The sequence below is a fragment of the Narcine bancroftii genome, chromosome 3 (genome assembly GCF_036971445.1).
Source record: "Narcine bancroftii isolate sNarBan1 chromosome 3, sNarBan1.hap1, whole genome shotgun sequence".
NCBI lineage: Eukaryota > Metazoa > Chordata > Chondrichthyes > Torpediniformes > Narcinidae > Narcine > Narcine bancroftii.
This window is the reverse complement of record NC_091471.1, coordinates 105,034,116-105,060,725: the sequence shown is the minus strand read 5'-3', so window position 1 is coordinate 105,060,725 and position 26,610 is coordinate 105,034,116. Positions and strand designations below refer to the sequence as shown.

General features: G+C 38.6%; 1 protein-coding gene and 1 long non-coding RNA gene across 8 annotated transcripts in view; one reads left to right on the top strand and one right to left on the bottom strand.

Moving 5' to 3' along the window:
- LOC138757447 (uncharacterized) overlaps window positions 1-23,297 on the bottom strand; it is a 64,526-nt gene extending 41,229 nt beyond the window's left edge. Inside the window, exon 1 of the long non-coding RNA XR_011353603.1 lies at window positions 23,194-23,297. This is a non-coding gene — a long non-coding RNA (uncharacterized lncRNA). The remainder of the gene's footprint in view (window positions 1-23,193) is intronic.
- Window positions 1-26,610, top strand: part of atp10d (ATPase phospholipid transporting 10D) — a 199,630-nt gene that overhangs the window by 140,356 nt on the left and 32,664 nt on the right. For all 7 annotated transcript variants that reach the window (XM_069924729.1, XM_069924731.1, XM_069924732.1 and 4 more), the window contains exons 13-15: window positions 974-1,068; window positions 7,549-7,675; window positions 10,097-10,281. In XM_069924729.1, coding sequence (XP_069780830.1) covers window positions 974-1,068; window positions 7,549-7,675; window positions 10,097-10,281 — 407 coding nt within the window. The remainder of the gene's footprint in view (window positions 1-973; window positions 1,069-7,548; window positions 7,676-10,096; window positions 10,282-26,610) is intronic.

Sequence of the window (26,610 nt, the reverse complement as noted above, 5' to 3'; positions counted from 1 at the left end):
CTAAAGAAATCTCTTGGTGCCTGCCACATTGACCACCGCCAGTGGGATGATATCGCCTCAAACCGTGCATCTTAGCGCCTCACATTTTGGCGGGCAGCAACCTCCTTTGAAGAAGACCGCAAAGCCCACCTCACTGACAAAAGACAAAGGAGGAAAAACCCAACACCCAACCCCAACCAACCAATTTTCCCCTGCAACCGCTGCCACCGTGTCTACCTGTCCTGCATCGGACTTGCGAGCCACAAACGAGCCTGCAGCTGACATGGACATTTACCCCTCCATAAATCTTCGTCTGCGAAGCCAAGCCAAAGAAGAAATATAGAAAAAAATGGGTCACATATGATTAAATTAGTTGAACAAACAATAAGAAATTGTTGATTCAGGTTCGGCACAGTAGCACATTATTAACAATAAAGTAATAATAAAGATTGAAAGTTATCTTGCATCATGGATTGACAATTAGTTGGGAAGAAGGTTTTGCCACATACTTGAGAAGACAACAAGATTCTCTACAGATTTGGACTTGGAGCTCAGTATTTCATTATTTCTATTACTTGGATACAGGATTCAAGTTGGAGGGCAACCATAATTTCCATAAATTATAGAAAAGGACAGATATGCTAAATAATAAATTGGGTAATCATTTCTTAATGGTTTCAGTGGGTGAGTTGAAAGATCGAAGATTTTAGATCTGCTTATCATTAAAGCCATCTGATAAGAACATGGGAGATGTATCTTCAATATGCTGGCAGTTTTCTATCAACAAATTATATGCATTGCAATCAGACCATGAGTGGAGAAAGAAGATTTATTCCACAATCCATTTTTTAAAAAAATGCAAATCTGTATATGCAGACAGTCTGTTTTCAGTGGTCATGTTGTCTGTGAAATAGAATCAGATAAAGCTTCTGTACCTCAGTTCAGTTTCCAGGATTTGCATCTGATTTTTCACTGCCTCGTGTTTATTTTGCAGGTCACAGAGAACAGAAAAGTATTCAGGAAAAGACACAGAATTACTTGGATGAATATGCTAAAGAGGGTCTTCGTACTCTGTGCATCGCTAAGAAGGTATGGAAGGAAGAACAGCAACATTAATATTGCTGTTAAAATCCACCATTTGCCATGTTCTGCAAGGGAATGAAAGATTACAGGGAAGGAACCTAAATTAGCATGCAAATACCATACTTTGTCAACATTATCAAAACATTACTGAATTGAAAACAGCTGTTTTATGATCTTTTTTTAATAAATATAATATTTTCTTGTATATTAACCAAATGTTTCTTAGCTTATTTGACAAAGGAATACCAATACAGTCAATTTTTTAAAAAACTTTATTTATTCGTTCAAAGAACAAATAGTACATAACATATACAACAATTAGCCATAAACATGAACGTTATTTTTTATATAAAAGGAAAAAAAAAGAAAAGAACCCCCCCCCTCAGCCAACTCTTCTAAGGAGAGCCATAAAGAAAGAAAAAATATTAAAGAAAAATTAAACATACATATTAAGATCTAATCAATATAAATTGAAATGTAAATATTCTGAGTATCACAACCACTTATTAATATAAAAACTATAATTATCACACAAAACATATGTAATTTTTCCATTATTAAACAATATTTCAACTCTTTATGCCATCTATTAATATCAATCATATTTGTATCTTTCCACGTACTAGCAATACATTTTTTCACTACAGATAAAGCTAAATATACAAAAGCAAGTTGAAACTTAACTAATCCCAAACCTTTCAGAGGTTGCAAACTACCCAATAAAAATACTGTCGGAAGGTATTTTAATCTTATACAGGTATTCTAAAAACAATTGAATTTTCTTCCAAAAAGACCAAACAGCATGAAAAAAAGTTCCAACTGTATTACCACATCTAAAACACAAATCTGATTCATGAAAACCATACTTTTTAAAATTTTTCAGGTGTTAAGTATAATTGATGTAAAATATTATAGTTAATCATTGCATAATGTCCATTTATCAATCTAGTTACACTATCATAACAGATATCTAACCAATCATCCTCGGAAAAAATAAAACCAATATCCGCTTCCCATTTATTTTTAGATCTATCCCAACCCTTTTTATCCATACCATCCTGTAATATTTGATACATCGATGAAATATAACCCTTCTCTGGTACCTTCATAAGAAAAATCTCAAATTTAGTCATTTCAGGTAAAATCATATCAAACGTATGTTTTACCAAAGATCGAATTTGATAATAGAGAAACAAAGAGTTCTTATCAATACCAAAACTGTCCCTCATCTGATTAAAAGATAAAAATTTACCCTCTTTAAAACAATCTCCCAAGTTTTCCACACCTTAAAATCTCCAATGCAATAAACTTCGAATGTGTATTGAAAAAGAAATAAGATGATTATTATACAACGGAGTCAAAGCCGATAATTCACCCCTTGAGCCTATCATTTTATTTTTCTTTATCCATAACTTCATTAGATGTTTTAGTATTGGCACATTATGTTGCTCTAACAAATTTATATTCCATCTAAACAAAAATTGATGTATTTCAAATTCAGAAATATTTGCCATCTCAATTTTGGCCCAACTAGGAGGCCATTCCAAATCCATTAATGAACTAATAAATTTAAGTTGGGCTGCTTCATAATAATTTTGAAAATGTGGTAAACATAATCCCCCTAACTCATATTTCCAAGTTAATTTATTCAAAGCTACTCTCGAAAATTTACCTCTCCATAAAAACTCCCTAACCATTTTATTCAAATCTCGAAAAAAAAATATTATCAAGTAAATACGGAATAGATCATCGCCTGGTGATGATGGATTTTCGGTTGAATTTTATAAATTTTTAATGATGATTTCTCTACAGTGTTTGGGGATGTATTACGTCAAGTTGGAGAACATTATGAATTACCTGAGTCTTGCTCTAGTGCTTTAATTACAGTAATCCCAAAAAAAAGATAGAGATCCTTTGAAAGTATCTTCATATAGACAAATTTTGTTGTTAAATGTAGATTATAAAATAATAGCTAAAATATTAGCGAATAGATTGGCTAAATTTTTACCTAGGTTGATTCATATGGATCAAACAGGTTTTATAAAGAATAGATATGCTTCAGAAAATATTCTGCTTGTGATTAGTTTGATTAATACATTTCGACAATCTTCAGATTACCCGATGGTGATATCTTTAGATGCAGAAAAAGCAATTGATAGAGTTAAGTGGAATTTTTTGTTTAAAGTTCTGGAGAAATTTAAGTTTGGTCCTTTATTGGTTGGATTAAGGCTTTATATAGTAAACCGGTAGCTAGAGTATTGACGAATGGCTTGATTTCGGAACCTTTCAAATTGACTCGATCAACTCGTCAAGGTTGTCCTTTATCACCAGCTTTGTTTGCGTTAGTGATTGAACCTTTAACACAGCTGATAAGACAAAATACACAGATACAAGGTATGAAAGTTTTAGATGAGGAGTATAAAATTAATTTATTTGCTGATGATGTATTGGTGTATTTAATAAACCCAGCTCAGTCACTTTTGCACTTGAAGGAGTGTTTAATACAATATGGATGACTTTCTGGATATAAAGTTAATTGGGAAAAAAGTGAAATATTACCGGTAAGTGAAGGAGATTATTCAGTTTATAACAATATTATTAATTTGAAATGGACTGATCGAATTAAATATCTGGGTATAATTTTGAATGTTAATTATCAATCTTTATATAAATTAAATTATGTTCCGTTAATAAAAAAAATTAAAACTGATTTGATTAAATGGAAAGATTTACCTATTAATTTATTGGATAGGATAAATACAATTAAGATTAATATTTTTCCGTGTATGCAATATTTGTTTCAATCTATTCCGTATTTACTTGATCAATACAGTCAATGAGAGAGAGAGGATTATCTTCTACCCGTACAATCCCTTCTGTGAAAGAACAATTTAGAACCAAATATGAAATTTAAAATTGGATGTACATTAAAAATTTAGACAAGTGATCCAATTAAGATTACAAGTGATAGTAATCAATTGCTAATAGAGGAAGAGAAGCCCCTTTCAAATTTGAGGAATGGCTCAGAGCTACTTGAGAGTGATCTTTCTTGCAGTCTCTTAAGAACTGTACAAATATTCATGCAGCTTAAAATATGACCCTTAACGCAGCTTGTGCAGGAATCTGTGTTCTGATGCAGCATAGCTCTTGGCACTTAGCGTGTTAGCATGCAATCAATTTTCTTCAAGATTCTTTTTTATATATACATAAATCTTATCACATGGCATCAGCTTCAACAAAATAAAAGGTAATACTCAGATTCACTGCAAAACAATTAATTATTATTTCCTGTGTTTCACAATGCTGTGAAAACTCAGTGTCCACTGCCAATTTGCTGTGAGTTCTTTTCCTGAAGAGTTGGCTTGCACCAATATCAGCATCAATCTGTTAGCAAGGTTCTGATTTAAAACTTGATTGCACCCAAATCTAAGTTACCATTAGTGTTTTTTGTGCCAAATTTAGGCAAGTTAGACTTTTGTTTAAAACCAATGCTTAAATGTCAGTATCTAATTATTTAATAGTACTTCAATGTCAAGCCCTAACAATTCCATAGCTGCTGGTCATAGGAACCTCTTTTGGTATAAAGGCTATTTGAAAATATATAAAAAGAAAAAACAGCCCCTTTAGTTGATATTGGTCATCAAATTTATATTTTTTGCTTTAAATATATTGAGATGGTGCTATAGTGAAGGAAGGATTGCAACAATTAGCTGACAGCTAAATACATTAAATGAAGTATCATTAAAGCTCTGGAAATGGGAGGAAGCAGTAGGCCAGTAAACCCTTTGCTCCAAATTCATAAATCAGAGCTCAAAACTGATCCAATTTTCAACATCACTTTTCTTCTATCTTTTCATATCCCCCAATTCTAAAATAGTTGTATCTAATATGCACACCTAATTTAAAGAGTACTTCGTCATGAAAGGCATTCATGTACCAGATTGGAAGAAAGAGTTGTTAATGCACAAAAGTGCTGGAGAAATTCAGCAGGTCTCAAAGCATCCATAGGAGGCAAAGATAGATAACCAACATTTTGGGCTTAAGCTTGACATCCATACTTTGACATAGGGCTCAGGCCTGAAATTTTGAAAACATATCTTTGCCTTCTATGGGTGCTGTGAGGCCTGTAGAGTTTGTCCAGCACTTTTGTGTATTTATTACAATCACAGTGTCTGCAAACTTTCTTGTTTCACTAAATCACTGTTGTGCCCAATGAGAGGATTTGGGGCCCTTATAAGAGAGGAAGTAAAAGGGCAAGTGTTACTTGAGAGTGTTACTTGAGATTTCTCAGAAAAGAGCTTAGGAATGAAAGTGGATATTGATTGAGATGGAGAAGTGAATCAAAGAGCCCTTGAGGAATGAAGAAGATATGATTGTTGGCATTATTTCATTGGAGGTATCAGAAATAGATTATGTAGAACATGAAAATGAGGGCAATCTTATCTTAGTTTGGTAAGCAAGATTGACAGTATCTTGGTTCCTTTCAAGTATGATGGAGGACGAAGCTATGATGTATGTAAAAGGAATACAAGACAGAACCACTGGTGGGAAGATTGGATGATCAGAGCAAATATGACAGGTGGAGATGCTGGAGGAAACAAGTGAGGTGCTGACTTGTGCAAGACTTGCTGTTTCCATTTTGGCCTCGTCACTCACCAAGAAGAAACATCAACTAAACGGAAACAAGTCCTTCTTGATCCAGAGATTGCCAAGGAAGAAGGAGAGTCTGTGTGGGCTACTTGTGGATGCCTGAAATGGAGAAAGAGAAGTCATGGAAAGAAAGAAAGAAAGAGAGTCAGGAATGGGCCCCATGAAGGAGGGAATTCAGGCATTGGACAAGAACAGGAAGCGGACTCCAGAGCACAGTTTTTCATTGTATTGGATAAAGCTGAAAGAAAATAACTGCGGTACTGTTGTACATCTTTAATCCAACGACGTTGGGACCTGGCCGTTGTCGGACCACAGAAAATGCCAGAACAGAAATTGACCCCCTATGTAAACATATCGAAGGAAAAACAAAGTTCAAAACAGGAAATAATACTGTGGAGCATAGCAGTTAGTTCAAAGCCTTTACAGGGCCAGCGATCGAGACTTTAATGCAAACTCCTTACAGACAGTGTGGGACTTGAACCCTAGTCCCAATCGCAGCACATTCAACCTTTACAGCGCCAGTGATCGAGACCAGGATTCACGTCCCACGCTGTCTGTAAGGAGCTTGTACTAATAGCAGTAGATTCAAACCGTGTCAGACCACGGGAGCTGCCAAACCAGAGTACCAGATAAGAGAAGTACAACCTGTATTGAAACAAAAGGATTCAACTCTATTTGAACAGTGGCACCATATACTTGGAGTAAATAATTATAGTTAAGGGAGTAGAAAACAAGATTAGACAGGCAGAAATGGTGGTGAAGAAATTAGACTGGTTGGGTTTCAATTCTATGATGAAGCATTGGGTTCTCATGTGAGGAGATGGTGTTGCAGAGAAAGAATATGCTTGGATCCCCTAAAAACAGGAACTGTTAATATAGCAGATGATTTCAGAAGAGATTGAATAACTCCCTCATCTCTGGAATTTAATTTGGTTAATCACTTCTGGTCAGTCTCTAACCCAATATATCCTTTCAGAAGTAAAGAGACCAGAACATATTGCACTCTGGTGCAGCCTAACCAGATTCTTGTACTGTTACAGCAGAAGCTCCCTGCTCTTAAATTCCACCTCTCCAGCAATGAAGGCTAACATTCCATTTGCCATCTTGATAATCTGTAAACCAACCTTTTGAACTTCATGGACAAGCTCTTCCAAGTCCCTCTGCATTACAGTATCGTGTAATATTTCACCATTCAAATAATAATTTTATAGTAATCTGATAAATTGCACATAGTCTCCAACAGAATCTGCATGAAATTTGTCCTCGTTTTTTTTTGCCATGTGGTAACATCAGCTGTAGACACCAGCTAACGTACTGTTGGATTTGGAGAACGACAATGTCTTGTTTAAATTTTTGACTCTATTTCTGGTTTGATAATTTTTCCAGAAATATGCTGTAGCCTGAAAATGTTGTGCATTTTAAATGGTGGATATTGAAAACTGAGAATTACGAATGAAAGCTAGATGCTTATCTAAGTATTTATTTTATATCGTAAAATCCCCTGGTATCCGGCACCTATGGGGATTTGTAGATGTCAGATAAGTGAATTTGTTGGTTGCTTGAGATTGTGTGTTGCATGATTGGCGAACTAACCACTAGAACCACCAATTTTAAACATTCATGTTTTTTATCTATTATTTTGCGCAATTTTTTTTGCTGGTTGCTTGAGGCTGCCAGTTGCTTGGATTGCAGCCACATGAACTATACAAATTGTCACTTTGGTTTTCATGTAGATTCCTATTGTAAATTAACCTTGTAAATATGTTTAGCTTCCATGATCAGTGATTATTGGATTCCTAACCACTCACGCCAAACATTGCAATTCTTTCTTTTCAGGTGATGAATGGTGCTGAATATGCAGAATGGCTAAAATTCCACCTTTTAGCAGAGACAAGTATTGACAACCAGGAGGAGCTCCTCCTCGAATCAGCTCTTAAACTTGAAACAAACTTGACACTCCTTGGTAAAGTTCAAGATTGTGTTTAAAATTTAGAAATGCCAGGTTTAGCAGGTGCTGACTAATTCCAAGATTTGCTTAACACTGTACCAAGAGTGTGGGTGTTGACATTCTTATCTAAGTGTAAAGGTTGTTAAAAAGTGGTGGAGAATGGATGGTATTGAGTTTGGACCCAATTATTCACAATTATACCTTATTTTAATGTTGTGGTGTTGGAAGCAACTGATTTTCGGCAAATAACTTTTCACAAATTGGGCCGGATCATAAGGACTATATCATCAGTGGAAATTCCCACAAGATATCAGGATTTCTTACCCCCTCTCCCTCCATTCATTCCTTCCCCAAAAGTTTGCCACCCACTAATCTCTCAAATGTTGCCTTTTAAATAACTCCACCAAGGGTAACCCATTTATACATAGTCTTGGTGAAGCAGGGTATAAGGAATGGAAAATAATTTGATCAGCATGTATGGTATGAAGAATGAGTTGAACCAGTGCAGTTTTGGCAATTGGGGAAAAAAGAACTGAAGCACCACTGCATTTGATCACGATTGAATCCTGAATAGTGTATGTGTACAATTGATTAATGAACATATGTACATGAGAGCATAGTTATGTTGGATTCACTTCATACATGTGAATAACTGGCAACATAACATGAGGTTGTTATCGATACAAAGGTCGTGGCACAAGATATTCTAAATCTTGGATTTGAAAACACCTTAGTTTACCTGCAAAATTATTCACTCTGCTCTTGGTTTTCACACTTCCTCTTGACTGTTAGAGCATTGCAAAATAATGTGTAAAGCAGTTTTTGTTCCCTTGGAGAAGTTCAGGAGCTGCTTTTTTTTTCCTTTTAATATTTTTATTGATTTTGCACAAATAAGCATAAAATAACAAAACATTTATTTACATAATAATAATAGAATAGATAACAAACTATAAAGCCTATTTATCACATCCATAATATAAATATTCAAATACATCAAAAAGAAAATTTTATCATGTATAGCGTGACTCTGAACCCCATCCCCGAACAACATTGTATGACCAAAGAAAAAAATGTACTTTATTCCTAAAATACAATGGAAAATATTAACATTTGTAATTGATATTATTCCTAAAGATTGTGAAACTAATTCAGGAATGGTCCCCATTGCATTTGAAACCTTATATTGAGTAACAATTTTTTTTCTAAATTTAAACCGGACATAATGTCCCTCAGCCACTGAGCATGGGTGAGTGGGGCGGCATCCTTCCATCTATGCAGTATTACATGTCTAGCCAAAAGGGAAGCAAAAGACAGAGTATGACATTTAGTTGGAGATGAAAATATATCATCCTCTCCAGTTGTACCATAAAGTGCAACCGAAGAATTGGGCTCCAGATTTACATTAAGAATTAAAGAAACAGTTTGAAACACATCCCTCCAATATTTTCCAAGGCTAGGACAGGTCCAGAACATATGAATTAGAAACCTCTCCTCTTTTGCATTTATCGCAACAAGATTATACATCTGAATAGATAAGAGATCATTTGACTTTAGACTTATGAGCCCTATGTACAACTTTAAATTGTAACAAACAATGACGGGCACATAGATATGTAGTATTAACCATCTTAAAAATTAAATCCCAAACTTTGTCCAATATAGAAAGATTTAAATCCTGTTACCAGCCATTTTTAATTTGAACTATAGGGGCATGTCTCAAACCCACCAACTTATCATAAATAATGGATAACCCTTTGACAGAATGTTGTAAACAAAAAAATTACATCAGCAATGTTTGCATCTGGTGCCCAAGGAAAATATGAGATTGAAAAAATGTCTGATTGGAAAATATCGAAAAAAGTGAGTATTTGGTAAACTGAACTTTTGAGAAAGCTGTTCAAATGATGCAAAGAAGTTATCAATAAAAAGACCCTTGAAATGTTCAATACCAAATCTAGACCATTGATGAAAAATAAAAATACTGCAGAGGGTTAGAAAAGGTGATTGGATAAAATAGGGCTTGAAAGAGAAAAACCATGAAGTCCAAAGTGTTTTCTGAACAGCACCCACAGCGTACCTAACAACCGGATTATCAATTGATTTATTTAAAGGAAAAGGAAGTGAGAATCCAAGAAGTGTTGAAATGGAGGAGCTGCTTTGAAGGTGATGACTAAAAATTAATTTGAGTTTAATGATCAAGATGCAAAAAAAATTGCAAGCTCAAACTTTGTTCCACAAGTTTAGCTGCAGCAGTAAATGTAATATTGCTTTTTCAACCTTACAATATTAACTACATTCTTTTGTTGTCTGTGCCATTAAAACCTGAGCCAAAGGTGTCATTTTAACATTAAAATATTTTCTTTAAAATACAATTGTGTAGCTAACTTTTGCATCTGGATGTGCAAAAAACTTAACAGTGCGTAATTCCATGTTTAGGTGCTACCGGCATTGTAGATCGCTTACAAGAAGGTGTCCCTGACACAATTATGGCACTTCGAAAAGCAAGCATAAAGACATGGGTCCTTACTGGAGACAAACAGGAAACTGCTGTTAACATTGCTTATGCCTGTAAGCTCCTGGATCAAAAGGACAACATTTTCACTCTTAAAGCACAAACTCAGGTAAATGCAAGCTATTGTGCTACATGTTTGAATTTGGTGATTTCTGATATTTATTAATGGGTGCAGAGGGCTGGGTGACTGGAAAATAGCAAGAGAACTTACAAAGCTAGTGGGAATCAGGACAACCCTGCAGTTCCTCCTAGTGTATGAGGAGTGCTGTACAATTTGGGAACTGTCATGAGACTCTGTAATTTTGAAATACTATTTATATGATGTATTCAATAATATTCTATATGAGCCTTTGAAAAATTAAAATAAAATATTAAAAGAAAACAGTGGGCCTTCCAACTTTACTGGATTTTTAGTACCCTGAGGAATTTGTGCAGCAACTAAATTTAAAATGAGCCTCCTAGTTGCTCTGTGGCATTTTGTTAGTGTATTTAAATCAAAATGTGAGTTTTTTGCCATCACCAAAGGGAAAATCGCACACCCCACGAAACCTAAAGCCCAAAAATAACAGTGGTTATGTGCATGGCAGGTTGGAGGTTGCATTTGCTATTTTTTTTTTAATTGTAACCTAACTGACCCTATATGACCAATTCAGTTAAACATTAGAGTACAGAAGCAGGCCCCTTCTACTCTGTGCCGAACCATTTTCTGCCTAGTCCCACTGACCTGCACCAAATTTATATTCCTCTATACCTCTCCCATCCGTCTACCTGTCCAAATTCTTCTTAAATGTTAAAATTGAACCCGCATTCACCATTTCAGCTGGCAGCTCATTCCACACCCCAACCACTCTCTCTGTGAAGACGTTCCCCCTAAACCTTTCTCCTTTCACTCTTAACCCATGTCCTCTGGTTTGTATCTCGCCTACTCTCAGTGGAAAAAGCCTATCTACATTTTCTCTGTCTATCCCCCTCATAATTTTAAAAACCTCTATCAAACCTTCCCTCATTCTTCTACGCTCCAGGAAATAAAGTCCTAACCTGTTTAACCTTGTAATTTAGTTCCTGAAGTCCAGGCAGGACTCTTATCTGAACTCTTTCTATCTTATTGATGTCTTTCCTGTAGTTAGGTGACCAAAACTGCACACATTACTTCAAATTTAGCCTTACCAATGTCATATACAACTTTACCATAACATCCCAACCACTGTATTCAATACTTTCATTTATGAAGGCCAATCTGCCAAAAGGTCTCTTTATAAATCCTATCCACAAGTGATGCCCACTTTCAGGGAACTATGTATCTGTATTCCCAGGTCCCTCTGTTCAACCACACTCCTCAGTACCCTCCCATTCACTGTGTTCATCCTTTCTTGGTTTGTCCTTCCAAAATGTAACATCTCACAGTTGTTTACATTAAATACCATTTGCCGTTTTTCAGCTCAGTTTTCCAGCTGGTCCAGATTCCTCTGCAAGCTTTGAAACCTTTTTTCGCTGTCCTCTTATACTCCTTTTATACAGCCATTAAAAGACAGGAATTAACCACCTTTTAACCACTTTATGTTTCTGTATAAATGTAACACATGTGGTATGGGGGGGATCATTTTCATCCCCTGTATTACCTGCCAAGGTAGGGAGTAACAGAGCTGCATTTTGCATTGACTCCTGAATAAAAGACGCACTGACCCGGCTTTTCTTGGTTTAATGTGAATAACCTGAGCTGGCTTTAAAGAGAGGTCATTCACATCCCAATTAAGTGGGATAGCTGTATAAAAGGAGTATTAGTGTCATCTGCAAACTTGCTGATCCAATTTACCACATTATCATCCAGATCATTGATTATAGATGACAAACAACAATGGTTCCATCACTGATCTCTGAGGCACACCACTAGTCACAGGCCTCTAGTCTGAGAAGCAATCACCCACATTGCACTCTAGCTTCTCCCGTCCAGCCATTATTGAATCCAGTTCACTGCTTCACCGTGAATACCCAGCGTCTGAACTTTCCTGACAAACCTCCCATGTGGGACCTTGTAAAATACCTTACTAAAGTCCATGTAGACAACATCCATAGCCTTTCGTCAACTTTCCTGGCAACCTCCTTGAAAGACTCTATAAGATTGGTTAAACATGACCTACCACACACAAAGTCATGTTGACTATCCCTAATCAGTTTCTGGCTATCCAAATAATTATATATCCAATTGCTTAGAACACCTTCCAATAATTTACCCTCTACTGATGTCTGTCTTTAATTTGCAGGGTTACTTTTGGTGCCATTTTTAATCAACAAAACAAAGTGAGCTACCCTCCGATCTTCCATCATCACGCCCGTGGCTAAGGACATTTTAAGTATTTCTTACAAAGCCCCTGCAATTTCTCCACTAGCCTCCCTTAAGGTCTGAGGTAATATTCTGTCAGGCCTTGGGGATTTATCCACCCTTATTTGCTTTAAGGCAGCAAGCCTCTTTAATCTGTATAGGTTCCTTGACCTCACTGCTTGTTTTCATTACTTCCCATGACTCTGCCAGTTTTCTGTGTGAATACTGATTGAGGAAAAACAATTTTATGATCTCTCTTTTAGCTCTATACAAATCTGATCACTCTGATCTTCAAGGGGACTAATTTTGACCCTTACTATCATTTTGCTCATAATATATCTGTAGGAACCCTTAGGATTTTCCTTCACATTGTCTGCCAAAGCAGTCTTGTGTTTTCTTTTAGCCTTGATTTCTTTCTTGGGGTTTTTCTTGTAATTTTTATACTCCTCAAGTACTTCAGTTGCTCCAAGTTGCCTATACCTGTTGTACACCTCTCTCTTCTTCCAACCAGAACTCTAATATACCTCAGAAACTAAGGTTTCACATGTCTGGTAACCTTGCCTTTAATGCTGACAGGAACATGCAAACTCAATCCATACATTCTAGATCCTTTCTAATTTCCTCAAAATTGGGCTTTTTCCAATTTAGAATCTCAACCTGAGGCCCAGAACCATCCATCTCCATAATTAACGAAATTAATGGCATTATAATCACTAGACCCAAAATGTTCTCCGACACATACGTCTGTCACTTTTCCTATCCCATTCCCTAATAGGAGATCCAGTATTGCATTCTCTCTAGTTAGTATCTCTATATATTGATTTAGAAAATTTTCCTGAACACATTTGACAACTCCAAGCCCTTTTACAGTATGGGAGTCCCACTCAATATGTGGAAAGTTAAAATCTCCTACCATCACAACCTAATATTTCCTGCAGTTCTCTGCTATCTCTCTACAGAATTGCTTCTCCAATTCTTGTTGAATATTGGGCAGACTATAATACAATCCCAGTGTGGTCTTACCTTTACTGCTCCTCAGCTCCACCCATATAGTCTCAGTAGATGAGCCCCCTGGTTTGTCCTACCTGTGCACAACCAGGAGGAGCAATGCCACTCCTCCCCCTTTCATCCCCCCCCACCCCCCCCCCCCCATTCTATCACGTCTGAAGCAAATGAAGCCCCGAACATTGGGTTGCTAGTCCTGCCCTCCTTCAACCAACTTTCACAAATGGTCACGATGTCATAATACCACATGCCACAAGATCATCTGTATTTCTTACGATACTCCTTGCATTGAAATAGAAGCACCTTAAAACATTTCCACCACAAACAACCCATTGACCTTTAACGGTGCAAGGAATTTTCACAATTTTCTCCTTCACTCCTCTATTTGCTCTGACACTCTGGTTCCCATTCCCCTGCAAATATAGTTTAAACCCCCCCTCCCCCCCCCCCCCCCCCGCCCTGGATCAGCGCTGGCAAACCTTCCTGCAAGGATATTAGCCCCCCTGCTGTTCAGATGCAAATAGTCTCGTCAGAACAGGTCCCACCTTCCCTGAAAGAGAGCTCAATGATCCAGAAACCTGAAGCCCTTTCTCCAGCACCATGTCTTTAACCACATGTTGAGCTGCATTATACTCCTATTTCTAACCTCATTAGCATGTGCCATGTGTAGCAATCCTGAGATCACAACCCTGGAGATCCTTCAACCTAGTGCCCAACTGCTTGAACTCTCCTTGCAGGACCTCCTCACCCTTTCTATCCACCTCATTGTTCCCTATAGTGACCACAGCATCTGGCTGCTCACCAGAGGGAGCTGTGAACTCGATCTGAGATATCTCAGACCTTGGTACCAGGGAGGCAACGTACCATCCAGGATACTCGATCTCTTCCACAGAACCTCTTATCTGTCCCCCTAACTATGAAATCTCGTATCACTAAGGATCTGTCCTTGAACCTCCATATTGATGCAATCATGAAGAAGGCTTGCCAGCGACTATACTTTGTGAGATGTTTGAAGGGATTCGATATGTCATCAAAGACTCTTGAAAACTTCTACATGTCTACCATGGAGAGCATTCTGGCTGGTTACATCACTGTCTGGTATGGAGGCGCCAATTCTCCGGACAATAATAACTCCAGAGGGTTGTTAACTTGGCCTGCGACATCACAGGCCCCAGCCCTCCATTGAGGACATCTACAAGAGGCAGTGCCTTAAGAAACCAGCCTTGATACTCAAAGAAAGAGCTAGAAAGCATTGATAGTAATGACCAAATTGTCCAGTCAGCGTAACAGGATTATTTTGAATTCAAGATTATTAGAACTTGCACAGTAATAGAAAGAAATTGAGCAGAATAGGTGTTACAAGTGTGGTAACAAAGTGCTAATATTGGCTTGTGTTCTTTCAGAGTGTCCCATTCAAAGAGTCAAAACCAGTAGATACATTGAACTTTGACTATTCAAAATTAATCCTTCTGAAGTTTAAAAAGTTGTTTACTATGCTCACCTTCTTAAATGACTGCCTTTGAAGAAATCCTATTCTGAGGACAAAGGGCTGTATTAAAACTGGCTAGCTATGTATGATACCATTCATGCTGAAATCTTGGATTATAGTCTCCTCTTCAGGCATAACTGGTAATGCAAGCACTATGCACTTACAGATGAGGTTCTTGTAAAACATTTCAATGAAGCATGTCCTGCAATACATTTGCATCAGATGACAATGTTTCTGCTCACAAGAGAAGCTTCATTACAAGTGCCCATTGATTTTTTAAAAATTACATTTATCATGATGAAGGATTGGTGCTTGAAGAGATCGTTGAGCATAAGAAATAAGATCAGCAGTAGATTGTTTGGCCCTTCAAACCTGGTGTGCCATATTATCAAGAAATAAAGGGAAAGTGCAGTAGTTAAGCAGTCATTGATGTTGCCTCACAGCACGAGGAACATAGGTTTAATCCTGACCAGGTGCTGTCATTCTGGAATCTCCACACTCCCTGTTACTCTCGTATTTCCACTTTTCATTATATTGCAAGTGTAATTGGCCACTGTAAATTGTCCCTGGAAGTTGTAAGTGTGGGGTGGCAGTTAGTGTGACACTTCTACAGCACCAGTGACCCAGTGCAGTTTATAAGGACTTGGTGCATTCTCCCCTTGACCTGCGTGTGTTTTCCCCAGATGCTCCGGTTTCCTCCCAACCTCCAGGTTAGTGACAAAATAAGTGAAAGATAGTTGAATATGAAAAAAATAAGTTACAGGAGAGGAGGGATAAGGAATCCAGCGGGAGGAGTGAGTGAGTTTGTGTGCATGAGATGGTAGACTGAGTAGATGGGGAAAGAAAAGAAAATGGATAATGGGACTGGGATGGGTTTGGAAAGAAGGGGGTTTGCAAGCACCTGTGTAGATCAGAAGGAGAGAGAAAGAAAAGAGGGTCTACAGATCTGGTGAAATTGGTGAGTTCAAAGTTCATGCTATAGACTTTTCTTATTCTAATATATCCTAATTTCAAAGTATCATCTTCCAAAGTGGGAGATGCGATATTTCAAATTTCGATCTCTTTAATCCAATCTCTGTAACTGCTATTTTATGAAGTTATAATTCATTGATGAAACGGATGAACATTTTGCATAGCTTCACATTAAGACTTTAATAATGATGAATAACAAAGTATTTACTGTGTAATAAAGATATGCAGAGATACTAGCTGAAAGAAATACAAAAACTTAAAAGAGGTACACAAAGGTATTTAAAGAGAAGCACAAAAACTCTAAAGAAAAATTTCTCATGTTCATGCTTCCTCATATCTTGTCGAAAACATTGAGCAAGTCGGGGGGCGTGGCAAGATGGCGTAGGGAGCGGACGTGCATTCCCGGTCTCCCCCAGGCAGTTATATAAATACCCGTTTTAAGAATATTTCTTTTCTGTTAAAAGTCTTTGTTTTGTTTATCAATTGTTTTTAGTTTAAAATGGCAACAAAGATTAAGGAAAATAGAGTTCAAATACAGAACAAAACTACACTCTCCGACTTTGGAAGAAACTCGGCCTACTTGCCCAGACAGAATCACGGAGTCAAGGCTGGAATTTTCTTAAGAACGGGGCTCATTAATTGGACTGTCGGATAAGCTGGCCTTGGACACCCCTCTGAAAGATGTTTAAAATGGCAACAAAGATTAAGGAAAATAGAGTTCAAATACAGAACAAAACTACACTCTCCGACTTTGGAAGAAACTCGGCTACTTGCCCAGACAGAACCACGGAGTCAAGGCTGGAATTTTCTTAAGAACGGAGCTCATTAATTGGACTGTCGGATAAGCTGGCCTTGGACACCCCTCTGAAAGATGGTGATGAATATTGATTTGAAATGTTTTATGAAGATAAATTGCAGTAATTGGCATTGGTTGCCCGTGAGTTTTAAAAATCCAGATAACATTAAAGTTTATTAGTGATTTTTTTTGGATGGAATATCGGAAGGATGAATTTATTATCTATAAATACAGAACAAAATTACATTCTTTGACTTTGCAAGAAATTTGACCTATTTGCCCAAACAGAGCCGGAGTTGGTGCTGGAATTTTTTCAAGAACAGAACTTATTAAAGTTGATTTCGGACTCCTTTTTGAAAGATGGCGACGAATGTTGATTTGAAATATTTGAAATATTTTCTGAAGATAAACATATATATGGAACTCTTTGACCTGCAATAAGGTTTATTAGTGATTTTTTTTTGGATGGAATATTGGAAGAGTGAATTTATTATCTGTGAGTATGCATACATTGCAAACAGATTTTAATAGTTTTGAAAAGGTTTTTTTTAAACTAAACAACAAGATCAGTTTAATATTGAGAATATTGGAAAAAACGGAAACTTTATTATTAAATTTGGAAATTCAGTAGAAAGAAACTATGAACAAGATTGATGATTTATAAAATTAAAGTCGAAGGAGCAATGTCCAAGAAGAGTTAAAAATTTTGAATAAGTTTTTCTTGAAAATAAACAATAATTTCAACTTAACATTGAGAAGATTGACAAAGTGGAAAATTTGGTATTAAATTGGGAAACACAGAAGAAAGAACTTATGAATAACATTGATGCTTTAGAAGATCAAGACCGAAGGAATTATGTTCAAGAAAATTTTAAAAGATTTGAAAAAAACTTTTTTTGAAAGTAAGCTACAAATTCAACTTGAGACTGAGAAGAATGGAAGATTCGGTGTTGAACTGGGATGTTCAGAGGTGTTTTAATTCAGTGGATGAAATTCAGGAAGACTTGAAAAAAAAAATTTAAAAAAAAACTTTTATTGATTGTAAACAATGTTTAACTCAGTGTTGGGAGGGTGGAAAGGGTGCAAAATTTAATATCAAGTTTGGATTTTCAAAAAAAAGTGCTTATGAATAAGATTGGTTAAATTGATGGACCGGGGTTTTATGGATATAAGAAATGATGATTTTTCGGTTTATACGTGTATTTTGTCTGCCTGGAGGGGGGGAAGGGAGTGGTACTTCTGCTCCCGAAAGTCATATGCCACTTGTGGTTTATACCACACCCATTTGGGTTTTTGGGAATTAACCACCCTAAGGGGTTAGGGGAGGTTGGGGGGGTGAAAATTTGAAAATTATTTAGTATCTATTATGTAATATTATACTAAGTCAATTTGAAATGAATGTATGGAGATACTATAAATAAATTTCGAAAATATTGAGCAAGTCGTTTGTGGCTGGGCTGGTATTATGAGATGTTATATCATAGTCACTATGGTAACACTACAATCAGTAGTTCTCTTAAAGAGGCGGGCATAAAATTAGCTAAGAATCAAAATACATGATTTTAACCTTTATATTCCAGCCCCTAATTATTATAATAGACATTAATAGCTAATATATAATAATTACTATTACAGATACACAAGTATAAGATTAGAAATCAAAACTTTCTGCTTCCTGTAAAAGACAGATTTTAGTAATAGGTCTATTTAAGCCACCTGAACGTCGGTCTGCCCTCATTGCACATGAACTCCTCAGACTTGACATCGACATAGCCGCTCTCAGTGAAGTCCGCCTGGCAGATGTAGGCAGCCTCCAAGAACGCGGCGCGGGCTACACACTCTACTGGTCTGGCAAGCCTTCGGATGAACGACGCCTATCTGGTGTAGGCTTCATGGTCAAGAGCTTCATTGCCTCCAAACTCGAAAACCTTCCGACAGGCCTCTCGGACCGAATCATGTCCATGCGACTCCCACTTCAAAACAAGCGTCACATCACCCTCATCAGTGTCTATGCTCCAACCCTCCAGGCGGAACCAGCAGAAAAGAACAAGTTCTACACCGACCTGCGCAACCTCATCCAACGTACCCCTACAGCCGACAAGGTTGTCATCCTAGGCGACTTCAACGCTCGTGTCGGCAAAGACTCAGAAACCTGGCCAGGAATCCTGGGCAAGCATGGCGTCGGCAAGTGCAACGACAATGGGCGCTTCCTGTTGGAGCTCTGCGCAGAACAGCGGCTTGTCATTACAAACACCCTTTTTCAGCAGAGGGACAGCCTTAAGACCACCTGGATGCATCCCCGATCCAAACACTGGCACCTCCTGGACTACATCCTGGTGCGAGAAAGTGACAAACAAGATGTGCTCCACACCAGGGTCATGCCTAGCGCGGAATGCCACACTGACCACCGGCTGGTTCGCTGCAAGCTCAACCTTCACTTCAAGCCAAAGCCCAGGAACAATAAAGCCCCCAGAAAGAGGTTCAATGTTGGAAAACTGCAGTCAGACGAAGCGAGAGGAAACTTCCAGGCAAACCTCAAAGCAAAGCTCGACGTTGCAACCCGCCTCACGGACCCGTCCCCTGAAACCCTCTGGGATCAGTTGAAGACTACCATACTGCAATCCACTGAAGAGGTACTGGGCTTCTCCTCCAGGAAAAACAAGGACTGGTTTGACGAAAACAGCCAGGAAATCCAGGAGCTGCTGGCAAAGAAGCGAGCTGCCCACCAGGCTCACCTTACAAAGCCGTCCTGTCCAGAGAAGAAACAAGCCTTCCGTCGCGCATGCAGCCATCTTCAGCGCAAACTCCGGGAGATCCAAAATGAGTGGTGGACTAGCCTCGCCAAACGAACACAGCTCAGCGCGGACATTGGCGACTTCAGGGGTTTCTACGAGGCTCTAAAGGCTGTGTACGGCCCCTCACCCCAAGTCCAAAGCCCGCTGCGCAGCTCAGACGGCAAAGTCCTCCTCAGCGACAAGATCTCCATCCTCAACCGATGGTCAGAACACTTCCAATCTCTTTTCAGTACCAACCGCTCAGTCCAAGATTCCGCCCTGCTCCAGCTCCCTCAACAGCCCCTAAGGCTAGAGCTGGATGAGGTTCCCACCCTGGATGAGACATATAAGGCAATCGAACAACTGAAAAGTGGCAAAGCAGCAGGTATGGATGGAATCCCCCCAGAAGTCTGGAAGGCTGGCGGCAAAACTCTGCATGCCAAACTGCATGAGTTTTTCAAGCTTTGTTGGGACCAAGGTAAACTGCCTCAGGATCTTCGTGATGCCACCATCATCACCCTGTACAAAAACAAAGGCGAGAAATCAGACTGCTCAAACTACAGGGGAATCACGTTGCTCTCCATTGCAGGCAAAATCTTCGCTAGGATTCTACTAAATAGAATAATACCTAGTGTCGCTGAGAATATTCTCCCAGAATCACAGTGCGGCTTTCGCGCAAACAGAGGAACCACTGACATGGTCTTTGCCCTCAGACAGCTCCAAGAAAAGTGCAGAGAACAAAACAAAGGACTTTACATCACCTTTGTTGACCTCACCAAAGCCTTCGACACCGTGAGCAGGAAAGGGCTTTGGCAAATACTAGAGCGCATCGGATGTCCCCCAAAGTTCCTCAACATGATTATCCAACTGCACGAAAACCAACAAGGTCGGGTCAGATACAGCAATGAGCTCTCTGAACCCTTCTCCATTAACAATGGCGTGAAGCAAGGCTGTGTTCTCGCACCAACCCTCTTTTCAATCTTCTTCAGCATGATGATGAACCAAGCCATGAAAGACCCCAACAATGAAGACGCTGTTTACATCCGGTACCGCACGGATGGCAGTCTCTTCAATCTGAGGCGCCTGCAAGCTCACACCAAGACACAAGAGAAACTTGTCCGTGAACTACTCTTTGCAGATGATGCCGCTTTAGTTGCCCATTCAGAGCCAGCTCTTCAGCGCTTGACGTCCTGCTTTGCGGAAACTGCCAAAATGTTTGGCCTGGAAGTCAGCCTGAAGAAAACTGAGGTCCTCCATCAGCCAGCTCCCCACCATGACTACCAGCCCCCCCACATCTCCATCGGGCACACAAAACTCAAAACGGTCAACCAGTTTACCTATCTCGGCTGCACCATTTCATCAGATGCAAGGATCGACAATGAGATAGACAACAGACTCGCCAAGGCAAATAGCGCCTTTGGAAGACTTCACAAAAGAGTCTGGAAAAACAACCAACTGAAAAACCTCACAAAGATAAGCGTATACAGAGCCGTTGTCATACCCACACTCCTGTTCGGCTCCGAATCATGGGTCCTCTACCGGCACCACCTACGGCTCCTAGAACGCTTCCACCAGCGTTGTCTCCGCTCCATCCTCAACATCCATTGGAGCGCTCACACCCCTAACGTCGAGGTACTCGAGATGGCAGAGGTCGACAGCATCGAGTCCACGCTGCTGAAGATCCAGCTGCGCTGGATGGGTCACGTCTCCAGAATGGAGGACCATCGCCTTCCCAAGATCGTATTATATGGCGAGCTCTCCACTGGCCACCGTGACAGAGGTGCACCAAAGAAAAGGTACAAGGACTGCCTAAAGAAATCTCTTGGTGCCTGCCACATTGACCACCGCCAGTGGGCTGATAACGCCTCAAACCGTGCATCTTGGCGCCTCACAGTTTGGCGGGCAGCAGCCTCCTTTGAAGAAGACCGCAGAGCCCACCTCACTGACAAAAGGCAAAGGAGGAAAAACCCAACACCCAACCCCAACCAACCAATTTTCCCTTGCAACCGCTGCAATCGTGTCTGCCTGTCCCGCATCGGACTGGTCAGCCACAAACGAGCCTGCAGCTGACGTGGACTTTTTTACCCCCTCCATAAATCTTCGTCCGCGAAGCCAAGCCAAAGAAGATTGGTTTTAATCCGTACTTGCCGAACAAAACCTTTCTTGTCTGGAACTGTATCCACAATTTTCTCCAGCCACCAAGAATTTCTTGGTGAAGAATCATCCATGATAATTACAATATCTCAACATACAAAATTGTGTTTAGCTTTAGACAATTTTTGTCATTCTTGTAATAATGAAAGATATTCTTTAATCCATCTTTTCCAAAATAAATCTGCAATAAATTGCACTTGTTTCCATCTGCATCTTGCATAAATATATTCTTTTTGAAATTGACCTGTTTTCTCATACATAAGAAATTCCTAATATAATTGGGTGTTTCATGTCTTCTGGCATTATTTTTTCCAATCTTCCTCCTACACTCAATGCATAATTTACAAGAATAGGATTTAACTTGTAACCACAACTTGTTTTTGTAACATTCAGATTCTTCTTCAATTTTGATATTTCATTATCAAATGACTTTTTCAGACGAAAACAAATTATCTCCAGTTCGGCATTCGCCAACTCATCAACTGTTAGGTAACAGATCTTTCGAGTCTTCAGATTCTCTTTCTTGTAACGATTTAAAAGCATAGTTTTTAACCTAAGACTCCATGCTACAGCCTTTTTTTTTCCAAATGAAACCATGAAGCGTGATAACAAATTAATTGAGTGATGGGATCATTTTCATTAGATATTTGAATAGTATTTACATGTTTTGGATTTCAGGATCCTCCATTGAAATTTCTTTTAACTCTTACGGATTTTGAGGCCAATCTTCTTGAGATCACAAAAGAAATTGAGGACCGGACACCTATGTGTTAGCTCTTTTCAGAAAAGATTGAACTTTTGATCCTCATGAAGCCACATCAGCTGGATTATCCACTGTTTTAACATGTATCTCAGTTGATTAGCATGCAAAACCTTTTCGATTTCATTAACTCTGTTAGTCACAAAGGAACAAAACCTTGTGGTTTTGTTATTAATGTATTTAAGCATCGAATCCACGCTGCTGAAGATCAAACTGCGCTGGGTAGGTCACGTCTCCAGAATGGAGGGCCATCGCCTTCCCAAGATCGTGTTATATGGTGAGCTCTCCACTGGCCACCGAGACAGAGGTGTACCAAAGAAGAGGTACAGGTACAAGGGCTGCCTAAAGAAAGCTCTTGGTTCCTGCCACATTGACCACCTCCACTGGGCTGATATCGCCTCAAACCCGTGGATCTTGGCGCCTCACAGTTTGGCGGGCAGCAACCTCCTTTGAAGAAGACCGCAGAGCCCACCTCACTGTCAAAAGACAAAGGAGGAAAAACCAAACACCCAACTCCAACCAACCAATTTTCCCTTGCAACCGCTGCAACTGTGTCTGCCTGTCCCGCATCGGACTTGTCAGCCACAAACGAGCCTGCAGCTAACGTGGACATTCCCCCTCCATAAATCTTAGTCCGCGAAGCCAAGCCAAAGAAAGAAGATTTAAGCACTGATGTTCTATCAGTCCAAAACATAGAATCTGCTAACTCCATCTGTAATTCTTTTCTTAACACAGTGTCCATTTTTCTTACCATAGTAGCGGCAGTCAATTCCATTCGAGGTATGGTGACTGGCTTTAATGGAGCCACTCTGGCTTTTTCCATTATAAATCCACAATGTACTCGCTTTTGGTTATTTCCTAGTACTAAATAACTGACAGTACTATAGCAACCTTCGCTTGCATCAGCAAAATGGTGTAACTGAACAAGTGTGGCAATTCCAAAGTCTATTGGTTTAAAACATCTGTTGATTTCAAAATTTTCTAATATTTTAATACTCTCTATCCAATTGCTCCAATCTTGCGTGATGCAATCTGGTATAGTTTCATTCCATCTAAATTTTCTTCTGCACAATTCTTGCAGAATTTTCTTGGCTATTAATACTACCGGTGTCAATATTCCCAAAGGATCATATATTGAGCTTACGATTGAAAGAATACCTCTTCTTGTTAAAGGCCATTCTTTCAAAACCACATTGAATTTGAAAACTTCAGATTGAACACACGATTACACCCCTAGAATTCTTTCAACAGGTAGAATGTTACAATACAAATCAAGATGTTTTACCTCCTTTACTCTTTCTGCCTCAGGAATAACAGCCAACGCATCTCGACTGTTGCTAATCCATTTCGTAAGGAAGAAACCTCCTTTATTACAGATCTCTTTTTACTCATGATAAAGATCTATTGCTGCTTTTTCTGAATCCACTGAAGTAAGACAATCATCAACATAGAAACTATTTCTGATGATGCTTATAGCTTGAGAACTAAATTGCTCTACATTATCTTCAGCACATTTTCTGAGAACAAAATTTGCACAAATCGATGATGAAGTTGCTCCAAATAAATGAACTATCATTCTGTATTCAATCATCCCTTTACTGTAATCACCATTAAACCACCATAACAATCGTAGAAAATCACGATCTTCTGATGGTACTTTCACTTGATGAAACATCGCTTCAATATCTGCAGCATTTACAATACGCTCTTTACAAAATCTTATCAGAACACCTATTAAAGTACTGGTTAAGTCTGGACCTTGTAGAAGTTGAGAATTCAATGAAACTGCTTGAAATGATGCTCCACAATCAAATACTATGCCAAGTTTCTTCTTTTGTGGATGTATAACTCCATGATGAGGTAAATACCATTTTTTAACCATATTTACATTCCAAGTTATCTGTGATACCTTTTCTATGTGAACCTTGGTTATCATGTCCAACATGACATTTGTATATTCCAAATGAAAGGAAGAATTTCTCTTGAATTTTCTCTTTAAATTCAACATATGCTGTTCAGCAATTATTTTATTATCTGGCATACAAATTTCCATATTCTTCAAAGGTAATGCTATACAGTAATGACTATCAACATTTTTAACAGAATTTGAAACTAAATCTAGAAACTTCTTTGAAGGTTCTGGACGATCTGTGCAACATTTAGAAAAATCAATGTTAAACTATTCCACAGATCATTATGTTTCACAACTGAAATTCAACATCTCTTGATCATTATTCACTTTTCCTCTTAATGGTCCATTAATTGTCCATCCAACCAACGTTCTCACAGCATAATGTCTGTCATTTTGACTCCTAGAGGTTCGAGAGCTTTTGGTACATCTAATCCAATTAGCATCTCAATCCTGGCATCAATCTTAGGTAAGCAAACATCTTTTAGATGAGCCCACTATTTGATATCATCCTGATAGATGACTATGTCTGTGAATAAGGAGAATATTTCCTGAGTATATACACTTGGAAGATCGCAAAATTCATTGCTATTTAATCCAACAATCTCAGTGTTCTTTTAATCATTCATTGTCTTCAATAAGATCTGTGATATTTTCCCATGAAGATTAATTCATTAATTCAACAGTACAAAATAATGCGCTACTTCCTGGATCAAGAAATGTGTAGGTTTTAACTATTGAGAGGGCTTTGTCATTGGCCTCAGTAAGACTGTTTGTCTGAACCGTCTCTAATCATGTCTCCAGATTTTCTTGCTTAACTGAGAAGAGGAATCCTATCTATGTTCTGAGAAGGTAAGAGCAGAACACCAAGAGACTGAGGAATATGCTTGTGTGCCCCAGCCCCCAGTTACCTAGTTTCTTTCTGCTACCTCTCACTGGGTCCATTCTCCCCTCTCCCCACTGTTCCCATCTGCCTACCATCCCTCCTTTCGTCCCACTCTTCAGCTTCCTTTCTTTCCAAATGTTATTATCTGCAGCCCTCTGTCTTCACTTATCACCTCTCATCCTGTTACTGTCTCCACTCTTCCCTCCCCCACTGACACTATCTGCTAATCAACTGCTTCTCATCTGGAGCCACCTACCATTTGCCAGTTAATATCCCACTCCTTTCTCTTGATGCCAGCTATCTAACCCACTACTCCTTCAGTCCAGTTGAAGGTTGTCAACCCAAAAGATTTTTCATTTTTATCCACAGATGGCTGCCTGACCTGCTGAGTTCCTCCACCAGTTTAAATTTTTTTGTTCCTAAAAATGTTTCCAGCATTATCCAGAAAGTATTGTTGAAGAGTTCCACTGTAGACTATTGTAAATAGAATTTGAATATGTCTCAGCACATTCCATTTTTACAAAAGATCTTTGATTGAAAACATTAGAGCATCCCAGCAATGGCAAGGATTGCAGGCCATTGGATCTCACTCTGGCTGTGGAGGAGGCCCAGAAGACTGAAATATGTGTGGGAATAGAAAAAGGGGTTGAAATGGCATGCAATGGGGAGCTCAGGATTGCCATTGAGGACAGAGCGGAATTGCTCTGCAAAATACCCGTCAGTGTTTGGTTTCACTGATGTAAAGGAAGCAACATCAGGAGCACCATATGCAGTAGATGAGGTTAGAGCAGGTCCACATGAATCTTTGCCTCATATGGAAGAGATGTTTGATGTTATGTCTCTGTGTTACTTGGGAGGCTTCTTAAATAACTTTATAGATGCAGGATTTAAATACCAAAAGAGACTTTACTTACAGATGCCTTCCACCATCTCAGGAAACTATTCACACAATCATATACATATACATACTCCCCACAGTAGTGCACTACAGTTACTACAGTGAGCAGGGTGATTTCTTACATGGATAAAAAAGAGTTCACATTATCCTGAAAATATAACATCCCTCCTTCTCAAGATAAAGAAAAATTTAGTGTTCTTTATCCCTTTCTTTCCAGTTCAACTTAAGTAATATGTCATTTAAAGAATTCCAATCAATTTTGATTGAAGGTTTAATTTTTTGTCTTATGAAGAATCTTTCTGCTTTTTTATGGTACTTTTAAAATTTTGCTTCCGCTTTGCATTACATTATAATCAACAGCGCCTGCTTCTATAAGTTATGTAAAGTGAACCAAAGACCATAATTATACATGGAAAGTAAAGTTTAATGCTTTGTTTGTGCTACAGTTAACACTTTCATTTGTTTTTCTTCTTGC